Source organism: Mus musculus, chromosome 16, assembly GCF_000001635.26.
Source record: "Mus musculus strain C57BL/6J chromosome 16, GRCm38.p6 C57BL/6J".
Lineage (NCBI taxonomy): Eukaryota > Metazoa > Chordata > Mammalia > Rodentia > Muridae > Mus > Mus musculus.
In genome coordinates, this window is record NC_000082.6 from 32,247,207 (window position 1) to 32,274,781 (window position 27,575).

General features: G+C 43.0%; 2 protein-coding genes and 1 non-coding gene across 5 annotated transcripts; 2 read left to right on the forward strand and 1 right to left on the reverse strand.

Annotated features, from left to right (window-relative positions):
• The first annotated feature begins 20 nt into the window (after positions 1-20).
• Wdr53 (WD repeat domain 53) lies at positions 21-9,879 on the forward strand. 3 transcript variants are annotated; one of them, NM_001185162.1, is made up of 3 exons: positions 21-61; positions 4,617-5,112; positions 9,253-9,877. In NM_001185162.1, exons 2-3 carry the CDS (start codon positions 4,633-4,635, stop codon positions 9,847-9,849), a joined length of 1,077 nt encoding a protein of 358 aa, NP_001172091.1. In that variant the 5' UTR covers positions 21-61; positions 4,617-4,632; the 3' UTR covers positions 9,850-9,877. The 3 variants fall into 3 exon arrangements, with proteins under 3 accessions (NP_001172091.1, XP_006522573.1, NP_081174.1); XM_006522510.3 differs by having other exon boundaries at positions 31-422; positions 9,253-9,879; NM_026898.2 differs by having other exon boundaries at positions 47-319.
• Positions 9,880-20,243: 10,364 nt separating this feature from the next.
• On the reverse strand, positions 20,244-20,377 carry Mir1946a (microRNA 1946a). Its single transcript, NR_035468.1, has one exon. It is a non-coding gene; the product is annotated as a microRNA 1946a (primary transcript).
• A 3,896-nt stretch (positions 20,378-24,273) lies between these two features.
• On the forward strand, positions 24,274-27,575 carry Smco1 (single-pass membrane protein with coiled-coil domains 1). Its single transcript, NM_183283.3, has 3 exons — positions 24,274-24,452; positions 25,950-26,099; positions 26,507-27,575. The coding sequence occupies exons 1-3, from the start codon at positions 24,403-24,405 to the stop codon at positions 26,949-26,951; spliced, it is 645 nt and encodes a 214-aa protein (NP_899106.2). The 5' UTR covers positions 24,274-24,402; the 3' UTR covers positions 26,952-27,575.

Here is a 27,575-nt window from a genome sequence, read left to right on the forward strand (position 1 = left end):
GATGGGATTGGATGCTGCGTGTGAGGTCATCGCTCGGCGCCACCGGGAACGGGAAGCCCAGGTATGAGGCTGTTGGCCAGCGGGGTTCGGATCTGTTCGCAAGTGCTTTTTTTCTGTTTTTCCTCTAATGGCCTTGACTCGGCTCTCCTTGGCCTCTCTTCCTACGGAGTTTCCCGTCTCACTTGGTTTCTGCTCCCTCTCTAACTTTGTTCACGACACTTCCCTTTTTTGCTAGCCAATTCTTAGATCCTTCACCTTCAGGTCGCTTGGATCAATTTCCTTTCCCTTTGCGCAGTTGAGGACCTCTTGTCGTGGTCAGGTTAGATCCATTTTATTATATTTTATTTTTTTTTACCTTGAGAAATTGACATCTTCTTTTCCTGGCTAGCGCCGTAGGGGACTCACCAGAACCCATTCTCAAAGTAAGGTGGCTAAACCTGAGCAACCCTCGTAAATACGCAGGTTTTATTATATTTGAGATTAAATAAACAAGTGTAGGTAATCTCAAAGTGTCATTTGAATACTAAGTGTCACAATCTTTTTGGACAAAATATAGTGTGTTCAGTAAAAAGTAGTAGTAAAAAGATTAAGAAAAACGTGTTGTTGTTGGGTTTTTTTGTTTTGTTTTGTTTGGTAATTTGTTAATCCCTAGAATGAGGTAAGGTGGAAACATAAAGATGATTTCCTGGGAGGAAAAGAACCTAGCATTATTTAGTTATGCTATTTTAAAGAGCATTTAGAAAAAGAATAATAGAGACTGGAGTGATGGCTGAGCAGTTAAGAGCACTTTCTGCTCTTGTAGAGGACCTAGGTTCGTTCCTAGCACCCATATGGGTGCTCAAGGCTTAACCTGAGTTGTAGCTTAAGTTCAAGGGGAGCCAAACCCTCTTCTGGCTTCGGGAATGACTGAGCTGTACACACATACATGCTATACACATAAAATAAAGTAAAAGAACTACAGTGTGAGCCAGGCATAGATGAGATCTTTTAATCTGACTTTTTTTTATATATAATTCTCAACGCAGCTCTATGAAGTGATTATTATAATAATAGGGCTCACAGACTCAGGCATCAAGTCCAGTGTCATGCAATTTTTATGTAGTAAACCTTGCCTGAGATCCACCTATGTGTAATTAACTTCCTGGTTTTTAGTAAAAACAAATGAACAGCAGCTGCTTCCCTACCCTGGTATAATTACATGCTTATGATTTGCTAATCCCTTCCTCAAGATGTCTTGCACCAAGTAACCCAAATTCTTGTCTGTTGTGGTCATGCTAATGCCACAGTCTTCTGGTTGTTTTGGTTGTCACTTAGTTTCTCCACATCAGGACTAACTTTAGTCCAAAGCTATGAAGGAGCGTTGACTCACACATTATAATAATGGCCTCTCTCTTCATGGCTCCTGAATGTTGAACCAAATTTTGTCTGAATGACAGTTACATTTCCTTTAAATTTTGTGGCTCTGAAAAGAAAGTAAAGAACTATAGAGAATGGTTAGATTGAAAGGCATAGGCAGAGCACCATGGTACAAAGAGTCTATAGCTCCAGCTACTTAGGAGCCTCAGGTGAGAGGATCACATGAGCCATGAGGCTGGGACCAAACTGGGCAAGAAGACAGATTCAGACAGTTTCTGATCACACTCGCTTTCTCCCCTATCCCCCAGGCTTGTACATATAGATAGTAGAAATTAATGAATAAAGGTATGGCTGAAAAAAACACTGAAAAAAAAACATAAAGGTAGAGATAATCCAGTTATCAAATACTTTATCCTTTATCTTACCTTTTTTTTTTTGCTCATTTTTTTTTGTTTTTTTTTTAAGATTTATTTAATTACTTATTTATTATATGTAAGTACACTGTAGCTGTCTTCAGAAACCCCAGAAGAGGGCATCAGATCTCATGGATGGTTGTGAGCCACCATGTGGTTGTGGGATTTGAACTCAGGACCTCTGGAAGAGCAGTCAGTGCTCTTAACCGCTGAGCCATTCTCCAGCCCCTATCTTGCCTTTCTTAAGACAAGTCTCTGAAATATCTAGTGATATCATTCTGCGATCTCTGTTTTGGTTTGGGGGGTGGGGTGGGGTGCTTGTTTTTCAAGACTGGATTTTTCTGTGTAGCCCTAAGTCACTTGGACCTTGATATGTAGACTAGGCTGATCTTGAACTCACAAATATCCGCCTGCCTCTGTCTCCTGAGAGCTAGGATTAAAAGGCATGCCCCACTGCCTAGCTTCATTCTGTTATGTGTTTACCCCAGTTATTCCCATAACTTATTGGCATGTCATCACCCAGCTAGAGTCAGGACAGTTTCAAGGTAGAATTCTAGATAGCCTTTGTCACTCTCTTGCTATGAACCTGCTTTTCATGAACCTCACCTTGCCCTTCCCCCCCACGGGAATTATCCATTCCACCTGCTCAGAACTGTCGCCTGTGGCATTCCACCCTTTAAAAAATGCTCTTAACATACACTGCTTTGCTCTTAAGCACTCCATGATCTCATTAGGAGTTGGAGGAAATGAATCTATTATCTAATTAAACTAATTCATAGTAGGATATGAGTAATTCTGTGTTTGACCCTTTAGGCAACTATACAGGAAAAGACAAGCTTAGTGACCTGGTAGATGAGGGAGGTAATGTTGGCATCAACACATTTATACTAGGCTGTTTGGTCCCAGTGTAGAAAATCAAGAACAGCGGCTTGCAAACAAGGAATTTCTAAGTTGTTCTGACTTAGCACATATTTAAGTACCTTTCCCCCACTCTGCCATAGCACTCTGTTTGATATCCCCTCCCCTTTTACCCTGAGGGTCTCATATGTAGCCCAGAGTGGCCCAGAACTTGAAATCTTTCTGCCCCAGCCTCCCAAGTGCTAGTATTACAGGAGTGCACATGTTTAACACTTTTGATGAAGGTCTTTTGTAGACCAAGTAAACAAATAATTTTGAAGGCTTTAGGTGGATCACTGGTAAATATTAAGCATGATAAATGTTGACTAGCTACAGAAAAAGCCTCGCTGAATATTTACCTTATCTACTAAGGATGTTTTGGTTACTTACTTGATGTGTATGAGTAAATACTCATATATACACATGTATGCATGTGTACCACGTGTAGTGTGTAGTTCCTACTACCCTGCCCGGACTCTGATACTAGCCCTGCCCAGGTTCCCTCAAATCTGGAGATGAAAAACACACACACACACATTAGCTTATCTTTGATGTGCTTCAGCTCAATGACCAGGCTCTTTTAAGCCTTCCTCAGCCATCACGCCCTTCTTTTCACTCCCAGCTCAGCACCCTAAATCTGCCCTCAACTCAGTTGGTCTCTAATCTCCTGCCCAATCTGGGAAGCCGTCAATGGCCACTCCATCCTAGATCTCTTATGACTAATGGCTCTTTCTTCCTCTAAAACATAGTGAATCTTTTTTCTTTCTTGAGTCCACTAGCCTGCCTTAGGGAAAACTGGAAGTCCTGCCTATTTCACCCAGCTCATTGGGCACAGTATGTTTATTGATTGATCAAGAACCATTAGGGGAACAGGAGCTTCAGGGTTCACATTCGGATTCCCGATCAGAGCATCAGAACCACTCCCTACAACCATGTGCACACCTGGTACCCTCAGAGGTCCACAGAAAGCACTGGATTTCCTGGGACTGACGTTATTTGCTGGCTGTGAGCTAGCACGTGGGTAGTGGGAACCAAGCCAATCCTCTGAAATAGCGACTCGTCAAATTCTCCTAAGCACTGAGCCACCTCTGTGGCCCCAAATGAGTATATACCTTTTTTGAGGCTTTCTGAACTTTTTAAAAATAGACTCATTAATAGTCCTCAGTTAGCCGGGCAGTGGTGGCGCACTCGGGAGGCAGAGGCAGGCGGATTTCTGAGTTCAAGGCCAGCCTGGTCTACAAAGTGAGTTCCAGGACAGCCAGGGCTACACAGAGAAACCCTGTCTTGAAAAACCAAAAAAAAAAAAAAAAAAAAAAAAGAGCACGGCTGCAGGGGCTTCGCCGACTGCTCTTCCGAAGGTCCCAAGTTCAAATCCCAGCAACCACATGGTGGCTCACAACCATCCGTAACGAGATCTGATGCCCTATTCTGGTGTGTCTGAAGACAGCTACAGTGTACTCATCATTCAGATATTAAAATATTTTTTAAAAAAGACTTACTACTAGACCCATTATGGAAAAAATTACCAGAACTGAATGGTATCTGCATAGTCCTTTTAACTATACAGTCTATCCATTACCTAACTTCTCATGCTTTATGTAGGGTAGAAGTTAGCCAAAAGTACCTTTAAAATCAAGTTGATCCCTTTAAAATAACAGCAACAAACAAAACCAAAACCAAGGATAAGACTAGGAAGAAAACCTGAGAAAGTTTATGCCTGCTAGTCAGCATGTATTTGGGTCTCCTGTGAATGCGTACTAGAGAAGCAGTCTTATATTTACCTAGAGTTTTTGTGGATTTAATCTTTAAATGTCTTTTGAGAGGAGAGGGCAGGGTGTTGTTGAATTTTTAAGTTATCTTTAAAAACTGTTGAATCGTTGGTAATTATATTTGTCTCATTGTATCGAGTTCTTGTACAAAATCTGATACAGGTTTTCTCCCTCTTCACAGAATTTCAAAGGCCATCATGGCAGTCAAGTGGACTGGTGGACATTCTTCTTCAATCCTTTGCCTGAATGCAAATAAAGACGGGCTGGTGGCTTCAGGAGGAGAGGGTGGAGACCTTGTGGCTTGGGGTGAAGATGGGACCCCGTTAGGACACATGCAATTGGAAGGGGCTGATGATGTTACCAGCGTCTTGTTTTCTGCCTCCTGTCCCACCAAGCTCTATGCCTCCCATGGAGAAACCATCAGTGTACTAGATGTCAGGTCTCTTAAAGGGTCCCTGGACCACTTCCATGTGAATGAGGAAGAAATCAACTGTCTTTCATTAAATGAAACTGAAAGTCTGCTGGCTTCGGCTGATGACTCTGGGGCAATTAAAATCCTGGACTTGGAAAAGAAGAAAGTTACCAGATCCCTGAAGAGACATTCCAACATCTGTTCCTCTGTGGCTTTTCGACCTCAGAGGCCTCAGAGCCTGGTGTCATGTGGCCTGGATATGCAGGTGATGTTTTTGCAAAGAGCATTTGGGTAATTTCTGAGCAGAATTTGCTAAGAAAATCAAGTATGTGTTTGGTTTGGTTTCCTTGGCAATTATGGGAATTGAGCTTAGGACCTGTACATGCTACTAAACATGTACTGTGCCACTAGACTGTGTCCCCAACCCCTGGAATCAGATTATTGATCAGGTGTTTTCTACTCTCTACTAGCATTTTTCTGTTAACTTTTTCTGTTCTACTAATTTTTTCTGTTGAGAGAGGTATTCAAAGTATTATCTATACTTGAAGTGGTGTCAGACTCCTTTAATTACAGCTCCTGGGAGGCAGAAGCAGGCAGCTCTCTGTGAGTTCAAGGCCAGCAAGAGCTACAATAGCAAGTTACAGGATGACAGCCAGAGCTATGTAATAGAAAGATCCTATCTAAAAAACAGCCACATATTACTAAAACAAATCAGTATTATCCATAAGGTTGAAGAACCAATATCTATTCTGTCTTAGGGTTTTACTGCTGTGAACAGACACCATGACTAAGGCAAGTCTTATAAAAACAACATTTAATTGGGACTGGCTTACAGGTTCAGAGGTTCAGTCCATTATCATCAAGGTGGGAGCATGGCAGTATCCCGGCAGGCATGGCGCAGGCAGAGCTGAGAGTTCTACATTTTCATCCAAAGGCTGCTAGTGGAAGACTGACTTCCAGGCACCTAGAGTAAGAGTATTAAGCCCACACCCACAGTGACACACCTACTCCAACCAGGTCACACATATTCCAACAAGGCTACACCTCCAAATGGTGCCACTCACTGGTGCAAGAATATACAAACCTGGCCGGGTGTGGTGGCGCACGCCTATAATCCCAGCACTTGGCAGAGGCAGGCGAATTTCTGAGTTCGAGGCCAGCCTGGTCTACGAATTGAGTTCCAGAACAGCCAGGGCTATACAGAGAAACCCTGTTCGAAAAAACAAAAACAACAACAACAACAACAACAACAACAAAAGAATATACAAACCACCACATTCCACTCCCTGTCCTATGTGCTGGGACACTCCCAAATAGTAAAGAACTTCCCTTGGAAAATATTTGTAGTGTTTCTGTAGAAATTCTGTATACAGAATCATTCAATTCAGAAATATTCTGTTTGTGTTTGTTTTGTTGTTTTTTTAAGATTTATTTATTTTTTATTATATGTAAGTACACTGTAGCTGTCTTCAGACACACCAGAAGGAGGAGTCAGATCTTGTTGTAAGCCACCATGTGGTTGCTGGGATTTGAACTCAGGACCTTCAGAAGAGCAGTCGGGTGCTCTTACCTGTTGAGCCATCTCACCAGCCCCTGTGTTTGTTTTTTTTGTTGTTGTTGTTTTGGGTTTTTTAAAGATTTATTATATGTAAGTACACTGTAGCTGTCTTCAGATACCCCAGAAGAGGGCATCGGATCTTGTTACAGATGGTTGTGAGCTACCATGTGGTTGCTGGGATTTGAACTCCGGACCTCTGGAAGAGCAGTCGGGTGCTCTAACCCACTGAGCCATCTCACCAGCCCCCCTGTGTTTGTTTTTGAAGACAGTGTTTCTCTGTGTTGTCCTGGCTGTCATGGAACTGCCTTTGTAAACCAGACTGTCCTGGAACTCAGAGATCCACTTATCTCTCTGTCTCCAAGTACTGGGACTAAAGGTGTACGCCACACCAGGCATACCAATAGGAGACAGTTTCCCTGTAGCCTGCAATTGGGTCTTAACCAAAGCCTTCCTAAATCTGCATTGTTCACCAGCAGGTTGGATCTTCCTTTGATTTTTTAAGGAAGTACCGGTGCATCCAGGAGGCTGCTGGTTATGAATAGGCAGAGGTAGTGCGTTTGACTAGTCACTCTCACATCCTTCAGCTAGACCAGTTTTCACCAGTGGATCACTAACTCCTAGGTGACAGATATGCAAACATGACCTTTAGGTTTACTCTTTAAACCTAAAGATTGGAGCTGGGCAGTGGTGGCGCACGCCTTTAATCCCAGCACTAAGGAGGCAGAGGCAGGTGAATTTCTGAGTTCAAAGCCAGCCTGGTCTACAGAGTGAGTTCCAGGACAGCCAGAGCTACACAGAGAAACCCTGTCGTTAAAAAAACAAAAAAACCTAAAGATTGGGAATAGACAGGAGCTAAAGGGAGGCCCAGTAGTGAGAGTTGCAAAGGACCTGAATTGGGTTCCCAGCACCCATGTCAGGTAGCTCACAACTACCTAAGTCCAGCTACAGAGATCTAATGCCCTCTTCTCTTCCGGACTCCCTAGGCACTGGTAAACACACACACACACACACACACACACACACAAACACACACACACACACACACACACGCACAAATAAAACTGAAATGAAGCTTTATGGGCATGGTTGCACATGCCATCTCAGCATTTGGAATCAGAGGCAGGCAGATCTCTATGAATTCAACTATGAATTCAACTATGAATTCAAAACCAGTCTGGTCTATATAGTAAGACCTTGCCTCAAAAAAATAATCTTTAAAGCGGGCGTGGTGGCACACACCTTTAATCTCAGCACTCAGGAGGCAGAGGCAGGCAGATTTCTGAATTCGAGGCCAGCCTGGTCTACAGAGTGAGTTCCAGGACAGCCAGGGGAATACAGAGAAACCCTGTCTCGAAAAACCAAAAAAAAAAAAACAACAACAACAACAAAAAAACTTCAAAAAAAATAGGCATGCAGAATTTGGCATTTTGCCTCCACTTCTGTGTGAAGCCCTCTAGGGGCATGTAGCTGCTGGAGAGTGTTCCCCAGCATTTGGTAGAGAGGCAGGGTATTCTTATTTCCTGGAAAGTTTCACTGTACTTCAGAAAATGCGCTTGAATTCCTGCCTCTGTTTCCCAAAATCTGGGTTTGCTGGGTTGTACAACTATACATATACCCCACATACACACGTGTGCGCATACAAAGATTTCTGATATATTAAAAAAGAGTCTAGGAGCCGGGCAGTGGTGGCACACGCCTTTAATCCCAGCACTTGGGAGGCAGAGTCAGGCGGATTTCTGAGTTCGAGGCCAGCCTGGTCTACAAAGTGAGTTCCAGGACAGCCAGGGCTACACAGAGGAACCCTGTCTCGAAAAAAAATAAATAAATAAAAATTAAAAATCTTAAGGAAAGAAAAAACACCCACTCCCCACTGGTATTCCCTGGCCCCAGATAAAGAAGAAAGAGTCTAAGCTAGGCATGGTGGTACGTGCTTCTGGTCCTAACACTGAACAAACAGGCAGAAGGGTCACCATAAGTTCAAAGCTAGCTTGCTCTACCTAGTGAGACCTGGTTTGAAACAAACCAAGAATTTCTTTGGCAAGTCAAATATGAAATATTTTTTTAAAGATTTCTGTTTTTCTGTTGTTGTATTTGGTTTTTTTGTTTAGTTGGTGTGTGTGTGTGTGTTTGGTGGTTTGTTTGCTTGTTTGTTTGTTTTTTGAGATAAGGGCTCACTGTGTAGCATTGGATGGTCTGGATCTAACTATGTAGACCAAGCTGACCTTGAATGCATAGATATCTGCCTTCCATGCCTGGTGGGAGTGGTAGTGTAGTGATGGTAGTGGTGCACATCTTTAATGCCAGCACGTGGGAGACAGAGGCAGGTAGATCTTTGAGGCCAGCTTGGTCTTCAAAGAGAATTCCAGGATAGCCAGTGCTACAGAGAAACCCTGTCTCGAAAAATGAGGAAGCAGGGTGGGGCACACGCAGAGGCATATAGGCATATGTTGCAGTGCTGGCTGGCATGTCTTCCTTCCTTCCTTCCTTCCTTCCTTCCTTCCTTCCTTCCTTCCTTCTTTCTTTCTTTCTTTCTTAAATTAAGGAGTGATGTTGGGGGTTGCACCCATGGTTTTACAGGTGGCAAATATGTGCTTGTGCCACTAAGCTGTATCCTCAGCCCAACCATTGAATTTTCATGGAGTCTGTCCAATTAAAGTTTTAGGATCCAGCCTGTCAATTTTACCTCTGCATCTGCATTCTAGTGTCAGTAACGTTACTCTGGCATGTCGTAGCAGCTTCTGACGATTTAAAGTGTTGTGGGAACTGTGTCATATTTTATTAGGGAAGCCCTGTAGTTGAGCGGTGTGTCTAGAACACTGTGTGACTGTAATTTCACCTTGTTTAAAGGTAATGCTGTGGAGTCTTCAAAAAGCCCGTCCTGTTTGGATTACAAATTTACAGGAGGATGAAACAGAGGAAACGGAAGGCCCCCAGACCCCTGGTCGGCTCCTAAACCCTGCGCTAGCCCACTCTGTCTCTGTAGCGTCGTGCGGCAATATTTTTAGCTGTGGTGCAGAGGATGGTAAGGTGCGCATCTTCAGGGTGATGGGAGTCAAATGTGAGCGAGAACTGGGATTTAAGGGTCACACTTTGGGGGTATCCCAGGTCTGCTTTCTGCCCGAGTCCAGTCTGTTGCTTACTGGAGGGAATGATGGGAGGATCAGGTTGTGGGATGTGAGCGGTAAGATGGAGAAGCTGCAGAAGAGCCCTGCGAGGCACATCCACAGGAAGAAAGCAAAGAGGGCAGCGTGCCCCACGCAGGGTGGAAACTCCAGAGCCCCAGGAGCCGAGGATGAGGGGCATGCAAAGATTCTGCCAAAGCTCGATATTGAACACGGAGAAAAAGTGAACTGGCTTTTAAGTACAAAAATTAAAGGGAACAAAAGCATATTAGTGGCTGATCAAACGAGTTGTGTGTCTGTGTATCCCCTAAATGAGCTTTAGGTCCAATAAAATGCATTGCAAAAACCAACAGTAATTTTGGTTTTTTTTGTTTTTTGTTTTGTTTCCTTGCTGACTTATTAAGACACTTGTAGCCCAGGCTGGTCTAGAACTCACTCACTATATAGCACAGGCTAGCCTCAAACTTGTGACATCCTCCTGTCTCAGCTTCCAAATTCTGAGATTACAAGTATGAGCCCCCTTCCTGCTCTGCTGACAGAGCTTTGTTTGTTTGTTTGTTTTAATTATTTATTTATTGTATATGAGTACACTTTAGCTGTCCTTAGACACACCAGAAGAGAGCATCAGATCCCATTACAGATGGTTGTGAGCCACAATATGGTTGCTGGGAGTTGAACTCAGGACCTCTGGAAGAACAGTCAGTGCTCTTAACCGCTGAGCCATCTCTCCAGCCTCAATTTTATTTTTTAGTCTAAGAAAAATTCTTGCTTTAAGCTGTTTGTCATGTGTTGAATCATATAAATTTTTTTAAAGATTTATTTATTATATGTAAGTACACTGTAGCTGTCTTCAGACACTCCAGAAGAGGGCGTCAGATCTTGTTACAGATGGTTGTGAGCCACCATGTGGTTGCTGGGATTTGAACTCCTGACCTTTGGAAGAGCAGTCGGGTGCTCTTACCCACTGAGCCATCTCACCAGCCCCAGAATCATATAAATTTAAACAAAAGAAAAATCATTGGAAAATACTTCATAGAGTAAGTGACATTAGAGTTTGGGTAAAGAGATTCAGAGTGCTAATTGTGCCAGCTGATAAGTTATTTCTCTACCAGTAAAATGAGTCGATTCAAACCAGATTTGTATGTGTGTATACATGTACATATACATACATACATACATACATACATACATACATACGAAGGCAGGCTTATTGGGGAACTGCTCTCCGGCTGCTCTCTGGTGGATGAGTTCACTGCCCCAAGGAAGGAGGCCAGAGAAGTTGTCATGGGAAGAGAGACAGAGAGGGGGAAGAGAAAGACAAAGCATGTACAGAGAAGGAAAAGGGGAAGAAGAAGGAGAATCCAAAATGTCCAGATTATATAGCTAAAAGCCTCAGGAGGAAAGGCAGCCCAGCTCTTGGGCTGCTAAGTTCAGGATTGGGGACAGGGATTCTGGGAGACCCTGGAGGCCAGGTCTGCTTTGGTATGTAAGATATGTACCTCAGCCCCTTGTCCTGGGGACCTAAATCAAACACCAGATATTTTATACAGTATTTTATTTTTCCCCACACAAAGTTTGGGGCTTTCACTGTGTTCTTATTTTGATTTTTTTTATAATTTTCCATTGAAAAGAGAACTTTTATTAGGCTTTACAACTTAATACTTTTTCTATATTTTTTTTGCATTTAAAATTATGATCTTCGAAATTACAGCACTGGGCAGTAGTGGCACACACCTTTAATCCCAGCACTTGGGAGGCAGAGGCAGGCGAATTTCTGAGTTTTGAGGCCAGCCTGGTCTACAAAATGAGTTCCAGGACAGCCAGGGCTACACAAAGAAACCGTGTCTCAGAAAACCAAAAAAACAAAAACAACAACAAAGAAATCATAATAAATCCAGTGGATGGTGCATGCTCGTATTCCCAGCAGTCAGGAACTTGGGCCAATGACTGTTTTTGAGCTTCTTAGTGAAACTCTGTCCCAGAAAAAGAAAGGGGAAGAGAAGGAAGTGGGCTGGAGAAAGAAAGGGAGGGATGGAAAGGACAGGAAGGATTTGTTTGGTTTGGTTTGGTTTTCTTGAGACAGGGTCTCTGTGTAGTCCTGGATGTGCTATTACTTGCTGAATACACCAGGCTGGCCTTGAGCTCAGAGATCCTCCTGCCTCGCCCCCTCCACTCTCAGTGTTGAGATTAAAATGTCCTCTACCAAACCAGAGATGTTTTCTCTCCTTTTTAAGATTTATTTATGTTATGAGCACTCTATTTGCATGTATGCCTGCATGACAGAAGAAAGCATCAGAAAGAGCATTGGCTCCCATTACAGATGCTTGTGAGCTACCTGTGGGCGCTGGGATCTCAGGACCTCTGGATGAGCAGGCAGTGCTCTTAACCGCTGAGCCATCTTGCCAACCTAGAGAAAAGTTTATGATTGTGTCATTTCTCTGACTGTGATAATATCTTATCCAGATCAAAAGAACCTGCTCTAAAGTAGCCCATCTCCAGACCCATGCATGACTCTGCAGGTGATTTGAGTTTAGTGAAACAGCCTGGAGTATCATAGTAAATTCATGCTGCCATTTAAATAGCTGGAATTTAATATTTATTTATCTAATTTGTTTATTGTCATAGATTTATTATTATTAAATTAATTATTTGATTAACTTAATGTTAATTTAAATAGCTTGCATTTAACATTTAGATTTGAATCATAGTTGCTAACGAACTATATGCCTAAGACACTTATACCTAATGTTGGATTTGGACATATTTAAGCAACTTTATATACAATTTTAGCATAGAAATTAATGATAAAGCCGGGCGTGGTGGCGCACACCTTTAATCCCAGTACTCTGGAGGCAGAGGCGGGCAGATTTCTGAGTTCAAGGCCAGCCTGGTCTACAAAGTGATTTCCAGGACAGCCAGGGCTATACTAAGAAACTTTGTCTTGAAAAAAAACAACAACAAAAAAACAAACAAACAAAAAATTAGTGATAAACCCTGAACATCTAATGATCCTTTTCTTTTTTTTTTTAAAGATTTATTTATTTATTATATGTAAGTACACTGTAGCTGTCTTCAGACACACCAGAAGAGGGAGTCAGATCTCATTAGGGATGGTTGTGAGCCACCATGTGGTTGCTGGGATTTGAACTCAGGACCTATGGAAGAGCAGTCAGGTGCTCTTACCTGCTGAGCCATCTTGCCAGCCCGATCCTTTTCTTTTAAAAGAATTCAGTCTTTGGGTGAGATGTGATGGATGGTACATGCCTTTAAAAAGAATGAGGTTCAGCAGGTAAAAGCACTGACTGCTCTTTCAAAGGTCCTGAGTTCAAATCCTAGCAACCACACGGTGGCTCACAATCACCAATAATGAGGATCTGATGCCCTCTCTGGCACAACTGAAGTCAGCTACAGTGTGCTTATGAATAATAATAAATAAATCTTTGGGCTGAAGCAAGCAGGGATTGAGTAAGCAGGGCTGACCAGAGCGAGCAGAGGTCCTAAAAAAATTCAATTCCCAACAACCACATGAAGGCTCACAACCATAAGTACAGCTACAGTGTACTCACATATATAAAATAAATAAATAAATCTTTAATAAAAAAAGATGGGACAGGTGGCTTTCTGTGAGTTCTAGGATACCCTGGTCTACATAGTAAGTTCCAGGCCAGCCAGGGCTACATAGTGAGACCCTAACTCAAAAGTGCCGGGCGTGGTGGTGCACACCTTTAATCCCAGCACTGGGGAGGCAGAGGCAGGCAGATTTCTGAGTTCGAGGCCAGCCTGGTCTACAGAGTGAGTTCCAGGACAGTCAGGACTACACAGAGAATCCCTGTCTTGAAAAACCAAAAAAAAAAAAAAAAAAAAAAAAAAAAAAAAAAAAGAAAGAAAGAAAGGAAGAAAAAGAAAAAAGTACAATTCTCAAGTTAGCTCATCAGGTTAACTACTTTCTCTGCAGGCCTGACAACCTGGATTCAATCCCCAGGACCCAAGTAAAGGAAGAACAGGAGGGCTATCTCCACAAAGATGTCCTCTGACCTTCACATATGCTGGTGGTCTCTCCCCGCACCCCTGTCACACACACACAGCACCACCACCACCACCACCACCCATTTATACACACACACACAGTAATAATAAATGAAATTTAAAAAGAATGCAGCCCAGGGACTGGGTGCTTCCCAATGTCCTAAATGCAGGTACAGAATGCATGCGTGTAAGCACTTTTGACTAATCCCTGCCTGATCTGCCCAGACTGGCCCTGACCAGCCATTCTGGTGTTATTACCAGTTCCATGAAGCTTTTGATGCTAGTCAGCAGTCTTGCCTCCATATGACAGAAGCTACCAGACAACAAGGGCAATGTGTCACCAAGAGGCTGAGCAGACCTCTCTCTCCTTGTTTCCCTTGCTTTAACACTGGCTCCTTTGCATTATCATACCCCAGCTCTTGCTCCCTCCCCTGCTTTTCACCTCGTTCTTACTTCATGATACTGAGATAAGCCTAGGGATTACACAGGGCAAGTAAGTGCCCCACCACTAAACAATATCAATAGCCTTTTCATTGCTTCATTGCTTCTTTGTTGTTTTATTGTATTGATTATTGCTCTTCCTAATTTGTCCACGCTATCTATTAGGTCTCAAAGAAACCAAAGACAGGTCTCAGTACCAGTGGCTTCTCTCAGCACTTCTCACTTTGTCCCTACCCTAAACCCCTCCTTAGCCCTGTGTTTTGGCTACAAGATCTCTTGGATCCAAGGCACTCTCTGGCCTCTTGACGCCTTGGCCTCTCTCTTTTTTATCCCTCATTCTGACCCCACTCCCTCTCCTCCAATGGCCCAGCTCAGTCTGCTGGCCATGTTCAGTCTGGACTCCTCCAGGTGTCTGTAGCTGTTTTCTCCCTTGTATTTACAAGAAACCCCCTCAACTGTACCTAGGAGCAATCGAGTCCAAACTTATCATTATCCTTGTTTTTTCCTCCCTTGTAGTGAAAATAGATATTTCAGCTGATAAATCAGACAAAATGAGCCAATGCAAGCCACATTAGAGGATATATAAAGGCAGGTTTGCTGTGAAGGAGCTCTCTGCGGAGTTCACTGACCACAGAGGAGGAGGGGTGAGTGAAGTCACCATGGGGAGGGAGTCAGAGGAGAGGAGACGTGAATAAGAGAAAGTATGCACTTAGAAGAAGGAAAAGGAGAAGAAGAGATCGATCAAAATGTCTGCATTCTATAGGGAAGAGTTTCTGGGGGAGGGGAAGCCCAGCCTCAGCTGGAAAATTTATCCAGGGCAGAGGACAGAGGGTTGTATGCCAGCCATGCCTGTAGAAGGTAGGGACTAAGGGGTGCTAGGAGAACCTGGAGGCCAGTTCTACTTTGGTATGTTAAATACACACCTCAGCTGTTTATCCTGGGTCTCGGGAAAAATAAATAAATAAATAAATAAATAAATAAATAAATCACAAAAAAAGGCACATTTGAATATCTTTTTTGTTTTGTTTTTTCGTTTTTGGGTTTTGGGTTTTTTTGTTTTCCCCAGACTGGGTTTCTCTGTGTAGCCCTGACTGTTCTGGAACTCACTCTGTAGACCAGGCTGGCCTCGAATCCGCCTGCCTCTGCCTCCCGAGTGCTGGGATTAAAGGCATACACCACTACTGCCTGGCTCCATTTGAATATCTTAATGGTACTAAAATTTTGGTTGTGAGATTCATATATTACAGAATGTACAACTTCGACAAGATTCTCCTCGGAGATGCTGAACTAACCTGCTGTTCCAGCCTCCTGCTTCCTGATACTATCCAGAGACTTGCTTCCAGAATGGCTTTAGGAATTCCTGCTGATTCCAGATGATCTCTCCTAGTCCAACCTTTCAGACGTATCCAGTCAGAACTTGAGTCAATCCCTGAGCCTTCTAAGCATACAGAGACTGGATAACAGATGCCAAAGCTAACCAATTTTAAGATTCTTAAGTCTAACCAATTTTCTAATTTTCCTACCAATCCCTACCCCTTTAAAGAATTTTTCGTCACCCCAAATCAGCCAGAAGCAGCTATGGGGGGTTATCAGCCAGAAGCAGCTATGGGAGTCATCATCAGCCAGAAGCAGCTATGGGAGTCATCAGCCAGATTCCTTGGGTTTGGGTGTCTGATTGTGGTTATTTTACAAATTAGATAGGTTGGCATTTTAAAAGACAATTTGGGAATGGTCATAATTTTGAACATGGAGGAAATAGATGAGATGGATTGCTAAATATTCTTGAACAAAACATTATGTAGCCATAATTTTGCATTGGTAGAAATCTTTGTAATTGATGTAATTTTTTAAAATTTTCAATAGCTGCTTTTATTAGATATTTTCTTTATATACATTTCAAATGCTATCCCGAAAGTCCCCTATACTCTCTCCCCGCCCAGCTCCCCTACCCACCCACTCCCACTTCTTGTCCCTGGCGTTCCCCTGTACTGGGGCATATAAAGTTTACAATACCAAGGGGCCTCTCTTCTCAGCAATGGCTGACTAGGCCATCTTCTGCTACATATGCAGCTAGAGACAAGAGCTCCGGGGTACTGGTTAGTTCATATTGTTGTTCCACCTATAGGGTTGCAGACCCCTTCAGCTCCTTGGGTGCTTTCTCTAGCTTCTCCATTGGGGGCCCTGTGTTCCATCTTATAGATGACTGTGAGCATCCATTTCTGTATTTTCCAGGCACTGGCATAGCCTCATATGAGACAGCTATAACAGGGTCGCTTCAGCAAAATCTTTCTGGCATATGCAATAGTGTCTGGGTTTGATGGCTGATTATGGGATGTATCCCTGGGTGGGGTAGTCTCTGGATGGTCCATCCTTTCGTCTTAGCTCCAAACTTTGCCTCTGTAACTCCTTTCATGGGTATTTTGTTCCCTATTCTAAGGAGGAATGAAGTATCCACCCATTGGTCTTCCCTCTTCTTGATTTTCTTGTGTTTTGCAAATTGTATCTTGGGTATTCTAGGTTTCTGAGCTAATATCCACTTATCAGTGAGTGCATATCAAGTGACTCCTTTTGTGATTGGGTTACTTCACTAAGGATGATATCCTCCAGATATATCCATTTGGCTAGGAATCTCATAAATTCATTCTTTTTAATAGCTGAGTAGTACTCCATTGTGTAAATGTACCACATTTTCTGTATCCATTCCTCTGTTGAGGGGCATCTGGGTTCTTTCCAGCTTCTGGCTATTATAAAAAGGCTGCTATGAACATAGTGGAGCATGTGTCCTTATTACCAGTTGGAACTTCTTCTGGGTATATGCCCAGGAGAGGTATTGCTGGATCCTCTGGTAGTACTATGTTCAATTTTCTGAGGAACCTCCAGACTGACTTCCAGAGTGGTTGTACAAACTTGCAATACCACCAACAATGGAGGAGTGTTCCCATATCCTCACCAGCATCTGCTGTCACCTGAGTTTTTGATCTTAGCCATTCTGACTGGTGTGAGGTGGAATCTTAAGGTTGTTTTGATTTGCATTTCCCTGATGATTAAGGATGTTGAACATTTTTTTCAGGTGCTTCTCAGCCATCAGTATTCCTCAGTTGAGAATTCTTTGTTTAGCTCTGAACCCCATTTTTAATGGGGTTAGTAAATTTTTTAAATCATTTTTTATTATTATAAGTAAGTACACTGTTGCTATCTTCAGAGGCACCAGCAGAGGGCATCAGATCTCATTATGGGTGGTTGTGAGCCACCATGTAGTTGCTGGAATTTGAACTCAGGATCTTCAGAACAGTAGTCAGTGCTCTTACTCACTGAGCCATTTCGCCAGCCCGTAATTGATATAAAATTGAAGTTAAAATCTCTTACATTGGTACAGATTTTATATATTGATATAGAATCAAGGTTTTCATTGGTATGAATCTATATATTGATACAAAATTTAAAATTAATATTGTTACTCTTAGATAGGCATTGTGCCTTTACAACTCATTTAAAAACAAGATAATTAGCTGGGCATGGTGGCATATGTAATATGGCATATGATAATTAGCTGGGCATATGGTGGGCATATGCCTTTACTCCCAGCACTTGAGGCAGAGGCAGGTGGATTTCTGAGTTCGGGGCCAGCCTGGTCTACAGAGTGAGTTCCAGGACAGCCAGGGATACACAGAGAAACTGTCTCGAAAAATAAAAACAAACAAACAAACAAGCAAACAAATGATGACAGTGAATTTTATCTAATTGACGAATATAATGGACTAGATGTTAACTGTATATCTTACTTTGTAATTTACATGATTGTTAGGGTTCTGCTCAATTTATGTCTGAGAGAATCAGGTTTGTTTGTTTGTTTGTTTTTTAAAGGAGGAAAAAGGTGAAATTTGCGGTGAAAGTGGTGGTTCTGATGCTTTGATCAGAAATTTGTGTTTACTGATGCTAAAGGTCATCTATCAATAAAGATGCCAGTGGCCAATGGCTAGGTAAAAAGAAAGAGGCAGGACTTCCAGGTTCCCACAGGCTAGGAGAGAGGAAGAGACTCAGTCTACTTGGCAGGGGTGGGGTGGGGTCGGGGGAATGGAACAGACTCAGAGATGCAGGGGAGATTTTCCAATATGTAGGCAGAAAGGGAAAGCAGCCTGAAAGCATCTTGAGCACAAGACCAATGGGCAACCAGGCAACTAAGCTGAGGGATGAGGTATTGAGCTGAAGTAAAGGTAAGGGCACGCTAGCCGTGGAAGGCGTAATAGAGCCATAAGGCAGTTTTAAAATGAGCTAATATGTATACGTCTTTTGTTGTTTTTAATGATTTATTTACTTATTTCATGTATATGAATACACCGTCGCTGTCTTCAACACATCAGAAGAGGGCATCAAATTCCTACAGATGGTTGTGAGCCACCACGTCATTGCTGGGAATTGAGCTCAGGATCCATGGAAGAACACTGAGCCATCTCCCCAGCCCCACAAATGTGTCTTATTCACAGATCTGAGATAGCTCCTGGGAGGGTACGTGTATGCAACAACCAGGAACACAAGACTACATACTACAGTTCCCTACTTCCCTTCCCATCCAGATCTGCCTCTTTCTGTCTCTCATTAGAAAACAAATATGCTTTTTCCTTCCTTCCTTCCTTTATCCCTTCCTTCCTTCCTTCCTTCCTTTTCTTCTTTTTTTCTCCTCCTTCTCCTCCTCTTCTTTTTTTGGACAGGATTTTTCTGTCTTGAGTTCTTGGCTTTCCCAGAACTCATTCTGTAGACCAGGCTGGCCTTGAATTCAGAAATCCTCTTGCCTCTGCCTTCTAAGTGCTGGGATTAAAGGGATGCACCACCACTTTCCAGGTAACAACCAGGCTTCTAAGAGATAATAATAATAAAGCCAGGCATGGTGGTGCACGCCTTTAATCCCAGCACTCGGGAGGTAGAGACAGGCGGATTTCTGAGTTCGAGGCCAGCCTGGTCTACAAAGTGAGTTCCAGGACAGCCAGGGGCTATACAGAGAAACCCTGTCTCGAAAAAACAAAAATAATAAAGGAAGTTATAATATTATTAAAATAATAAAACAAAAACTAATGAAAGACCCCTAAAGGGAGACCCTCACTCAAGTCTGGGGATAATAGTGGACCCCCAAGAACTCACGAGAGACCAAGCTTGATGCAAACCACACAAGGCGTTATTGGGGAAAGCCAGAGCTCTGGGGACGACTTGTATCCCATGCAGAGGTAGAGGAGTCGACCCCAAGGGGAAAGGGGTCCCAGTTTTTATAGGCCCTCAGGGGGGAAAGGAGAAGGAGGGAGTAGGGGATTTCCAGATCTAAACAATGTCTATTCTAAAATGATTTCTCAAGAAATGGGTATGGGAGGGGTACAAGGAAAGAGTCTGGTGCAGGTGCAGCAACTCTGGATTGGCCCCAGCTGTGGTTGCTGGGGAGATTTTCTGACTCTTTCCCAGCAACCAATATCACAAACACCTGGCAGTGGGCTGCAGCAGTGGGCACATACAGGGGTTCAAGGAGCAGCCAGAACATTGTGCACCTCTATTTTTCTAAATCAGTGAAGCTAGTTCTGCTGACAATGAAATCTATTTTGCCAATTTCAGGGCTTCTGTGATCTTTTACATTCTGTCAGGATCTTTCACTAACATATCAGAACAAAACAAAACAAAACAGAAGGAAAAGAGCCCAAGAGAAGGCACAAGAATCAGAGACCTGCTTATTCACACAGTCAGGAGTCCCAAAAATATACTAAAGTGGAATCCATAGTATATATGCAAAGAATCTGCAGGGTAAAAAAAGAACCAGCTTGCCTCCATCTTAGGCTTAAAAGTCATCTTATAACAAAGACAAACTAGGCTCATTTTCTCAAGGATTGGGCTATGTCCCACCTATAAGCTTAACTACAAATGATTCTGTCCTGCTTGTTCTAGGAATGGCAATCATAACTTTATTTCAAAAACTTGTGTATAACCATCTTATAACTCTACCTTTGTTTCAAAAGGCTCTATGACTACTGATGCTACCTTGTTCTGGCCACCTTTGCAACCGTATCTTTGTTTCAGAAGGGTATAATTTGTTATATTCTGCTCCTGTAACCCCACCAAACCCCTCCCTACTCCTGAGCTATAAAAGCCTTATCTTCCTCATATCAAACCCACCTTGGGCAGTGCACATTGATAAAAAAAAAAAAAAGCTTGCTTTAATTAGTTTGGCCACACTAATTTGGATCAGTGACCTTTTTCTTCCCATTTGTGAGATTAACAAAAAAGGAGAGGAGAAAGCCGAGAGTGGTGGCGCATGCCTTTGATCAGAAATCCACCTGCCTGTGCCTCACAAGTGTTGGGATTAAAAGTGTGTGCCACCACTGCCCGGCTATAGATTTCTTTAAGTTATTTTTTCCTTTCCTTTTTAAGTACCTCTGTGACCGTCATATGGTTGGTTTAAGGCCTTTGTCTTATGCTTCAGCTATGTTGCAATACTCAGAGCCTGGGGAGGTAGGGTTGCTGGGCTCTAGTAGAGGCATATTGTCCTGGCTGTTATTGTGTTTTTATAGATGCAGGCATCTATGTCTCTGGATTGACTTTGGAAGTTTATAATTCTAGGTGCCAATATCTGGACTTGTCTTTGTGGGATGAGTGTTTTGTTCCTTGGTTTCTATTGCCCTGCCTGGGTCTTAGGTGAGCATGGTGGCTGTGAGTTGCCTAGTAGGAAATACTTCTGGAATCCTGGTAGGTTTGGTCACTGGAGGCTCCAGGTACAATGTATTTACTTAGGAATGAGGATGGGATTAAAGGGGTCCAGTCTGAGGGAGTCCACAGGAAGGAGGAAAACAGGGTATTCCACCAGAATCTGCTTAGTCCCTTGTGAATGGGGGCAGAGAGTGAGGAGAGGCCACAGACTAAGGGAATGGTGTGGGGGACGGGGCGCCTCTGGATTTGGATGAGAGGAGAAAGAATGAAAGTATAAAGCCCTTTGTTGACCTGCTTTGATGGCCTATTGGCTTCTCCACCAGGCTTGGCTAGAGGGTTCCAAGGGAATGCCTGCTGGAGTTGTGTGTGTGTGTGTGTGTGTGTGTGTGTGTGTGAAGTGATGAGTTGGGAGTGGTGGTGAGAAAGGTTAGAGGGAAGATCTGTGTGGTCCACTGGAGGAAAGGGCAGAGAGGAAGTCAAGGCTGCAGCAGATGGTCTACTACAGAACTGGAGATGCGACTGGAGGATTGACTTGAAGGAACAAAGAGAGAAATGAAGACCTATAGTCACCCTACCTATTTCCTGACATGAGTGGCCTGTAGGTTCCCAGGGAATGCCTGCTGGAGCTTCAGGCTAAGATAAAGCAAAAAGGATTAAAGGTACGTGCCTTCTTATCTCAAAGATCCATATTAGAAGTGGATCAACCAAACAGGTATTGTTGTTAATCCCAGAAGAAGCAGAGACAGGATGATCTCTGTGAGTTCAAGACCAGCCTGGTCTACAAATCTAGTTCCAGGACAGCCAAGGATGTTATACAAAGAAACCCTGTCTTGAAAAACATGGAGAGCCGGACTGTGGTGGCGCACGCCTTTAATCCCAGCACTTAGGAGGCAGAGGCAGGCAGTCTACAAAGTGACTTTCAGGACAGCCAGGGCTATACAGAGAAACCCTGTCTTGAAAAACCAAAAAAAAAAAAAAAAAAAAAAGAAAAAAGAAAAGAAAAGAAAAGAAAAGAAAAGAAAGAAAGAAAGGAAGGAAGAAAGGAAGGAAGAAAGAAAGACATGGAGAGGTGGCTCAGTGGTTAAGAGCACCAACTGCTCTTCTAGAAGTCCTGAGTTCAATTCCCAGCATCCAGGTGGTGGCTCACAACCATGTGTAATGGGATCTGATGCCCTCTTTCGGGGTATCTGAAGACAGCAACAGTGTATTCACATACATGAAATAAATAAATAAATAAATAAATCTTTAAAAGAAAAAAAAAAAAAACAAGAACAAAGACAAAAACAACCAACACACACACACAAAGAAGTGGATCAACCTACTTCCCTCACAGAAATCGATTTTTAGATTTCATTCAACTTCAGATGTACTCAAGTTGACAAGAATAGTCATCACACTTTCCTTCAGTTCCAAAATCTCAGGTAGGTTTATTGCCCTTTTAAAATTGTGTCATTACAGGGGTGGAGAGATGACTCAATAGTCAAAGCACTGACTGCTCTTCCAAAGGACCCTGGTCTGATTCCCAGCTCTCACATGACCGCTAACAGCCACCTGTAATTCCAGCTCCAGGGGGATCCGAGCCCTCATCTGGCCTCTGTGAACACTGCAAGCACAAGGAGATCACACACATGCATCCAAAACACACATACACATAAAAATAAACCTCAAAACCTTAAAATAAAATAGCGTTATTATCATTAGTTTTATGATTTTCTACCAAGGTTTTGGAGGTTTATATTTGTCTTAGATCTCGGTCCTCGTTTAGTTTGTGATTTGTAATTCTATTCTCTCGTTTTGCAGTTGCCTCTCCACTCTGCTGACTGTTTCCTTTGCTATCCCCCAGTATTTCAGCTTTGCTACCTTCTGCCTCTTTGTTAGCGTATTTTCTGGGAGGGAGGATATTTGTCATCTCATCATTCATTCATAGGTCTTATCTATTGACTCCCTGTTTATGATGCTCAGTAAGTATTGAGTGAGAATAAATCATTCAGTGTATGGACAGTGCACAACATTGGAGTAGGTGATCTACTGTTATCCTCTATGATTTTTGGAGTTTGCATGTTTTAATAAATAACACAATTTGGGGATTGTTTGTTTGAAATGGTCCAAGGGTGAGATGGGGCCCAGCTTTTTGGCCTTGAATGTATAGGCTGGGGAGGTTCTCCTGTGCTAGTTTCCTGAAAAGAGGACTACTGAGCAACCATACCACAGAGAAATTCTGCTCCATGTGTATTTTTCTATCAATTCCTTATTTAATACTACTCTAAGATCCCAATAGTACTCAGAGTTTATACCATTGGTTAGATTTTTAACTTTAAGCCATCCTTATCATCCTTAAGAAGTAAGGCACTCTTTAAAAGCTGATTTAGTTCCTCATTTAGTAAGAAAGCTATCAATATATAAAACCTGGGGCTGGAGAGATGGCTCACAGGTAAGTACTGTTACTTGGACATAGTGGTACTTACCTTCAGCAGATTTCTGTGAGTTACAGGCCAGCTTGGTCTACAGAGAGTTCAGAATGACTAAGGAAAGTCCTGTCTTAAAAAAGAAAGTGCTATCTAATAAGAAAGAAAGAAAGAAAGAAAGAAAGAAAGAAAGAAAGAAAGAAAGAAAGAAAGAAAGAGAAAGAAAGAGGAAAGAAAGAAAGAGGAAAGAAAGAAAGAAGGAAAGAAAGAAAGAAAAAGAAAAGAAAGAAAGAAAAAGAAAAGAAAGAAAGAAAGGAAGGAAGGAAGAAAGGAAGAAAGAAAGAAAGAAAGAAAAGGGAAAGAAAAAAGAAAGTGCCAGGGGATGGGAGCACATGTTTTAATCCTAGCACTAGCGAGGCAGAGGCAGAGGCAGAGGCAGAGAGGCAGAGGCAGAGAGGCAGAGGCAGAGAGGCAGAGGCAGAGGCAGGTGGATCTCTGAGTTTAAGGCCAGCCTGGTCTACAGAGCAAATTCCAGGACATCCAGGGCTATAGAGATACACTGTCTTAGGGAGGGGGAAAAAAAGCACTTGTTGCTCTTCCAGAGGACCCAGGTTGGCTCCGCACCCAGATTGGCTCCCCAGTGCCAACATTAGATCTCACAATTATCTGTAACTCTAGTTCCCCTCTTTTTTTTTCCCCCTGTGGTTTTTTGTTTTTTTTTTTGTTTTGTTTTGTTTTTGAGACAGGGTTTCTCTGTGTAGCCCTGGCTGTCCTGGAACTCACTCTGTAGACCAGGCTGGCCTTGAGCTCAGAAATCTGCCTGCCTCTGCCTCCCAAGTGCTGGGGTTAAAGAAGTGTGCCGCCACTGCCAGGCTAGTTCCCCTCTTCTGGCACATGGTGCACACACTTATGTGCCCACAGAACACTCAAATACAGCAAATAAATAAAACTTTTAAAATGAAAGTAATATCTCTATCAAATCTAACTGTAGAGTAGCATATACATTTGTCCTATATACATCGTCCAGTATAAGCAAAGTTGTCTGGTTGTGTGCCGCTCTGTGATAGCATGGTCTGTTTCCAGAGGCAAATGTCACAGTGCGCGCCAGGACACCTGGGTTCACACCATCGGTTCTTTGAAACTATATCTGGATGTTCAGGCTATTAAAAGCTTCATGGACTGGGTGACCTTCTGGGCAGTACTGAGATGGGATGTTCCCATCGCCGCTGCCTGTTGCCGAGTGGAAAACAGCAGAAGGTTTGGGATCTCAAGAGTGTTCATCGTGCTGCGTGCCGTTTCCTTTCCTTTTCCTCCTTCAGAAGATGACCCATGAGACCACAACCCTGATATCCTTGAAGGAAGCAATGAAAAGGTGGCACAGGGCTCCAGGGAGGGAACAAGCCCAGTCTGCTGCTCTCAGAAGACGGGGACTGAGTAAAGAAAACCAGAAATAAGCAGGGAACGGCAGACACACGAATTAGAACCGTGTTTACTAAAGTTCTTTGAGACTTGCAGGTTAAAAAAATATGTAAACTGGTAATTAAAAAAAAAAAAGCTGGGGGTTGGGATTAGCTCAGTAATAGAATGCTTGTGTAGTTGAAAGGCCCTGGTTTTTAAATCCCCTGTACTTGAATGTGCATGCATGTATACACACACACACACACACACACACACACACAGAGAGAGAGAGAGAGAGAGAGAGAAAGAGAGAGAGAGAATCAAGAAAAGAATCTGCTTTGAGACGCTATAACTCTGTTTAATTCATGCTAGATTTACAAAAATAAATAAAATGTGGGTTTTTTTCCCTCAAGGAGTTCATGGCCTTTAAGAATGGTAGAATTTAAAAAAAAAATACAGTTTAAAACAAGTGATCTTATACTGGGGATGTTCCAAAAAGACAAAAGGGGCGTGAAGGAGGCATCGATTTATTTTGCCTAAGAAACATGGCTCTTTATAGAGGATACTTTAGCCGGGTCATAGCATCAGAGAGAGTTGATGAAGAAATAAATATGGGGAGGAATTTTAAAGTGAAGAAACTACATTTTAGCTTTCTATAAGACCGAAGTTACAGATTTGCAACCAGAATATGTGAGAAGACTCACAATGGCATTATGTTTCTTGCTGAGGAGATCTGATTTGGCCCTAAAGTCTGGGTGCAAAACAGATATGTTTCTAGCTGAGTTAAAGGATCACAATAGTACTTTAGAGAAGTGTGTGGAGGATGAATTGCAGACCAGTGCAAGGGTCCAGTGAACTCCTGTAGTCCTAGGACCTGCTGAAAGATGGTGGACTGGCTTACTGCGGACGGCAAGCAGGAGCTGGGTTAGATAGAGATCAGCTGAAGGAGCGTTGAGATTATTCTTAGATTTCCAGTTCAAACAACTGAATAAACCTGTGAAGCTTTTAAACAGGCTAGGATTGGAAACATTACACTCAGATTTATATTTTAAATTTAAAAGTTCTTTTTAGGATTGGCAGAAATGACCCTTGGTCTCCTCTCTAGAATTTACGCTTTATGAAAAGCAAACTAAAATAAAAGAGGTCTGGGTGGTAGAGGCAGGCCTGTAGAGAGCAAGGACTTCCCACAGTCTTCTCTTGCCTAGAGAAGGAATGACCCTAGGTTCAATCTCCAGCACCACCATTAACACACGTGCACACGTGTGTGCGCTTGCACGTGCCCTCGTGCGCGCGTACACACACACACACACACACACACACACACACACACACACACACACAGAGCAAATGAAAAGAACCCTGTTAGCAATTTAACTACAGTGCCTGTGTAAACTTGGTAGGGGCATAAATAACCTGTTAGAGCTCTAGGTTTCTCTTGACCTGAACTTCCTTTGATTCTTTAACCCTGTAGAGTAGACAACAAGCTCAGAGCTCTAGACACACAGTTCAAAGAACTGGACGTCACCAAGGATAATCTGACGCTTCGATTTGAACACCATAGCAAGACTTTGGCAAGCCAAGCAGCCCAGGATGAGATATGGACAGCAGCTCTGGCCCTTGGGTGAGCAGTGGTTAAGAAATCCTGGCTTTTGTGGCTTTGTGAGAGCTTTTAGTGGCTATTCCAAAACCGAGCTTGGCACGATCCCCACAGGTGTCGCTTGGGCTCGGTTCCTCCACACAGAAGGCGTTAGTCTGAGCACCTGTTTACCTGCCAGGCACTGCAGCATACACTTTCTGGGTCTCTTACCTGCTGTCTTACTGATGGGAAGGGAGTAAAGAAGTTCCTGCTCCATGCACAGCGCCCCCTATGGGTGGCCTGGGAACTTGGCTATGCAGTTGGTGCAGGTCATACTTCCGAAATTCGCAGCTGTTTTTTCTAGAGGGTTTACATTGCACCAACATAATCAAATGCAGCTTTTGTTTGTGCATGAAATGTTCCATTTAAGGAGCTTTGCCCGTTTTTCATAGGTTCACCTCAATGGAACTGAATATTGTATACAGCTATGTCATCGAGGTCCTTATTTGCTTGCACACTCGAATGCTTCAGAAACTCCCAGACCTGGTGAGAAGTCTCCCGACCTTAGCCTCTGTCCTTAGAAGAAAAGCCAAGAACAAGCATGTTAGGCTTGTGTGGGAGTCTGTCCTGCAGGAGTACGGGCTGCAGGAGAGGGATGTCTCAGCACTCTGTACCTTCTTCATTGTACATGGCAACAAAGGAGAGCACTATGCTGCCAACGTAAGACGGATGTACATCAAAGATGTTTCCTTCATGATCACCAACATGGTAAAGAACCAGGCTCTACAGGATGGATTGCTTAGAGCTGTTCAGATCATCGAGAAGGGGAAACAAGCACAGGACCCTGAAAACTCAAGGGCACCCCTAAAAGAGTTGATGCCCCCAGTTAAAGACTAACCTGTTACCTTTGACCCAGCAGTTCCACTCTCGGTCATTTGTATTTTTTTTCCCCCAAGACAGGGTTTCTCTGTACGGCCCTGGCTGTCCTGGAACTCACTCTGTAGACCAGGCTGGCCTTGAACTCAGAAATCCACCTGCCTCTGCCTCCCAAGTGCTGGGATTAAAGGCGTGCGCCACCACTGCCCGGCGGTCATTTGTATTTTAAAAACCAAAAAAATGCATAATTTAATTTTTATAGGCTTATTTTATAGCAAAAGTGGAAGGAACATTAAAGAAATTATGACAAATGGATACAATGTACATTGTGTGTGTAGCCATATTTGAAAAAGAAGCAAATATTTTATAATGAAGTAGAATTTGGGGTGTAGCCCAGAGTACATTTTTTTTTTTTTTTTTTGGTTTTTCGAGACAGGGTTTCTCTGTGTAGTCCTGGCTGTCCTGGAACTCACTCTGTAGACCAGGCTGGCCTCGAACTCAGAAATCAGCCTGCCTCTGCCTCCCGAGTGCTGGGATTAAAGGCGTGCGCCACCACCACCCAGCTACATTTTTTTTTTGTATGTATGAGGCCCTGAGTTCAATCCCTGATACCACCAAATACATAATAAAGAAATTTATATGGAA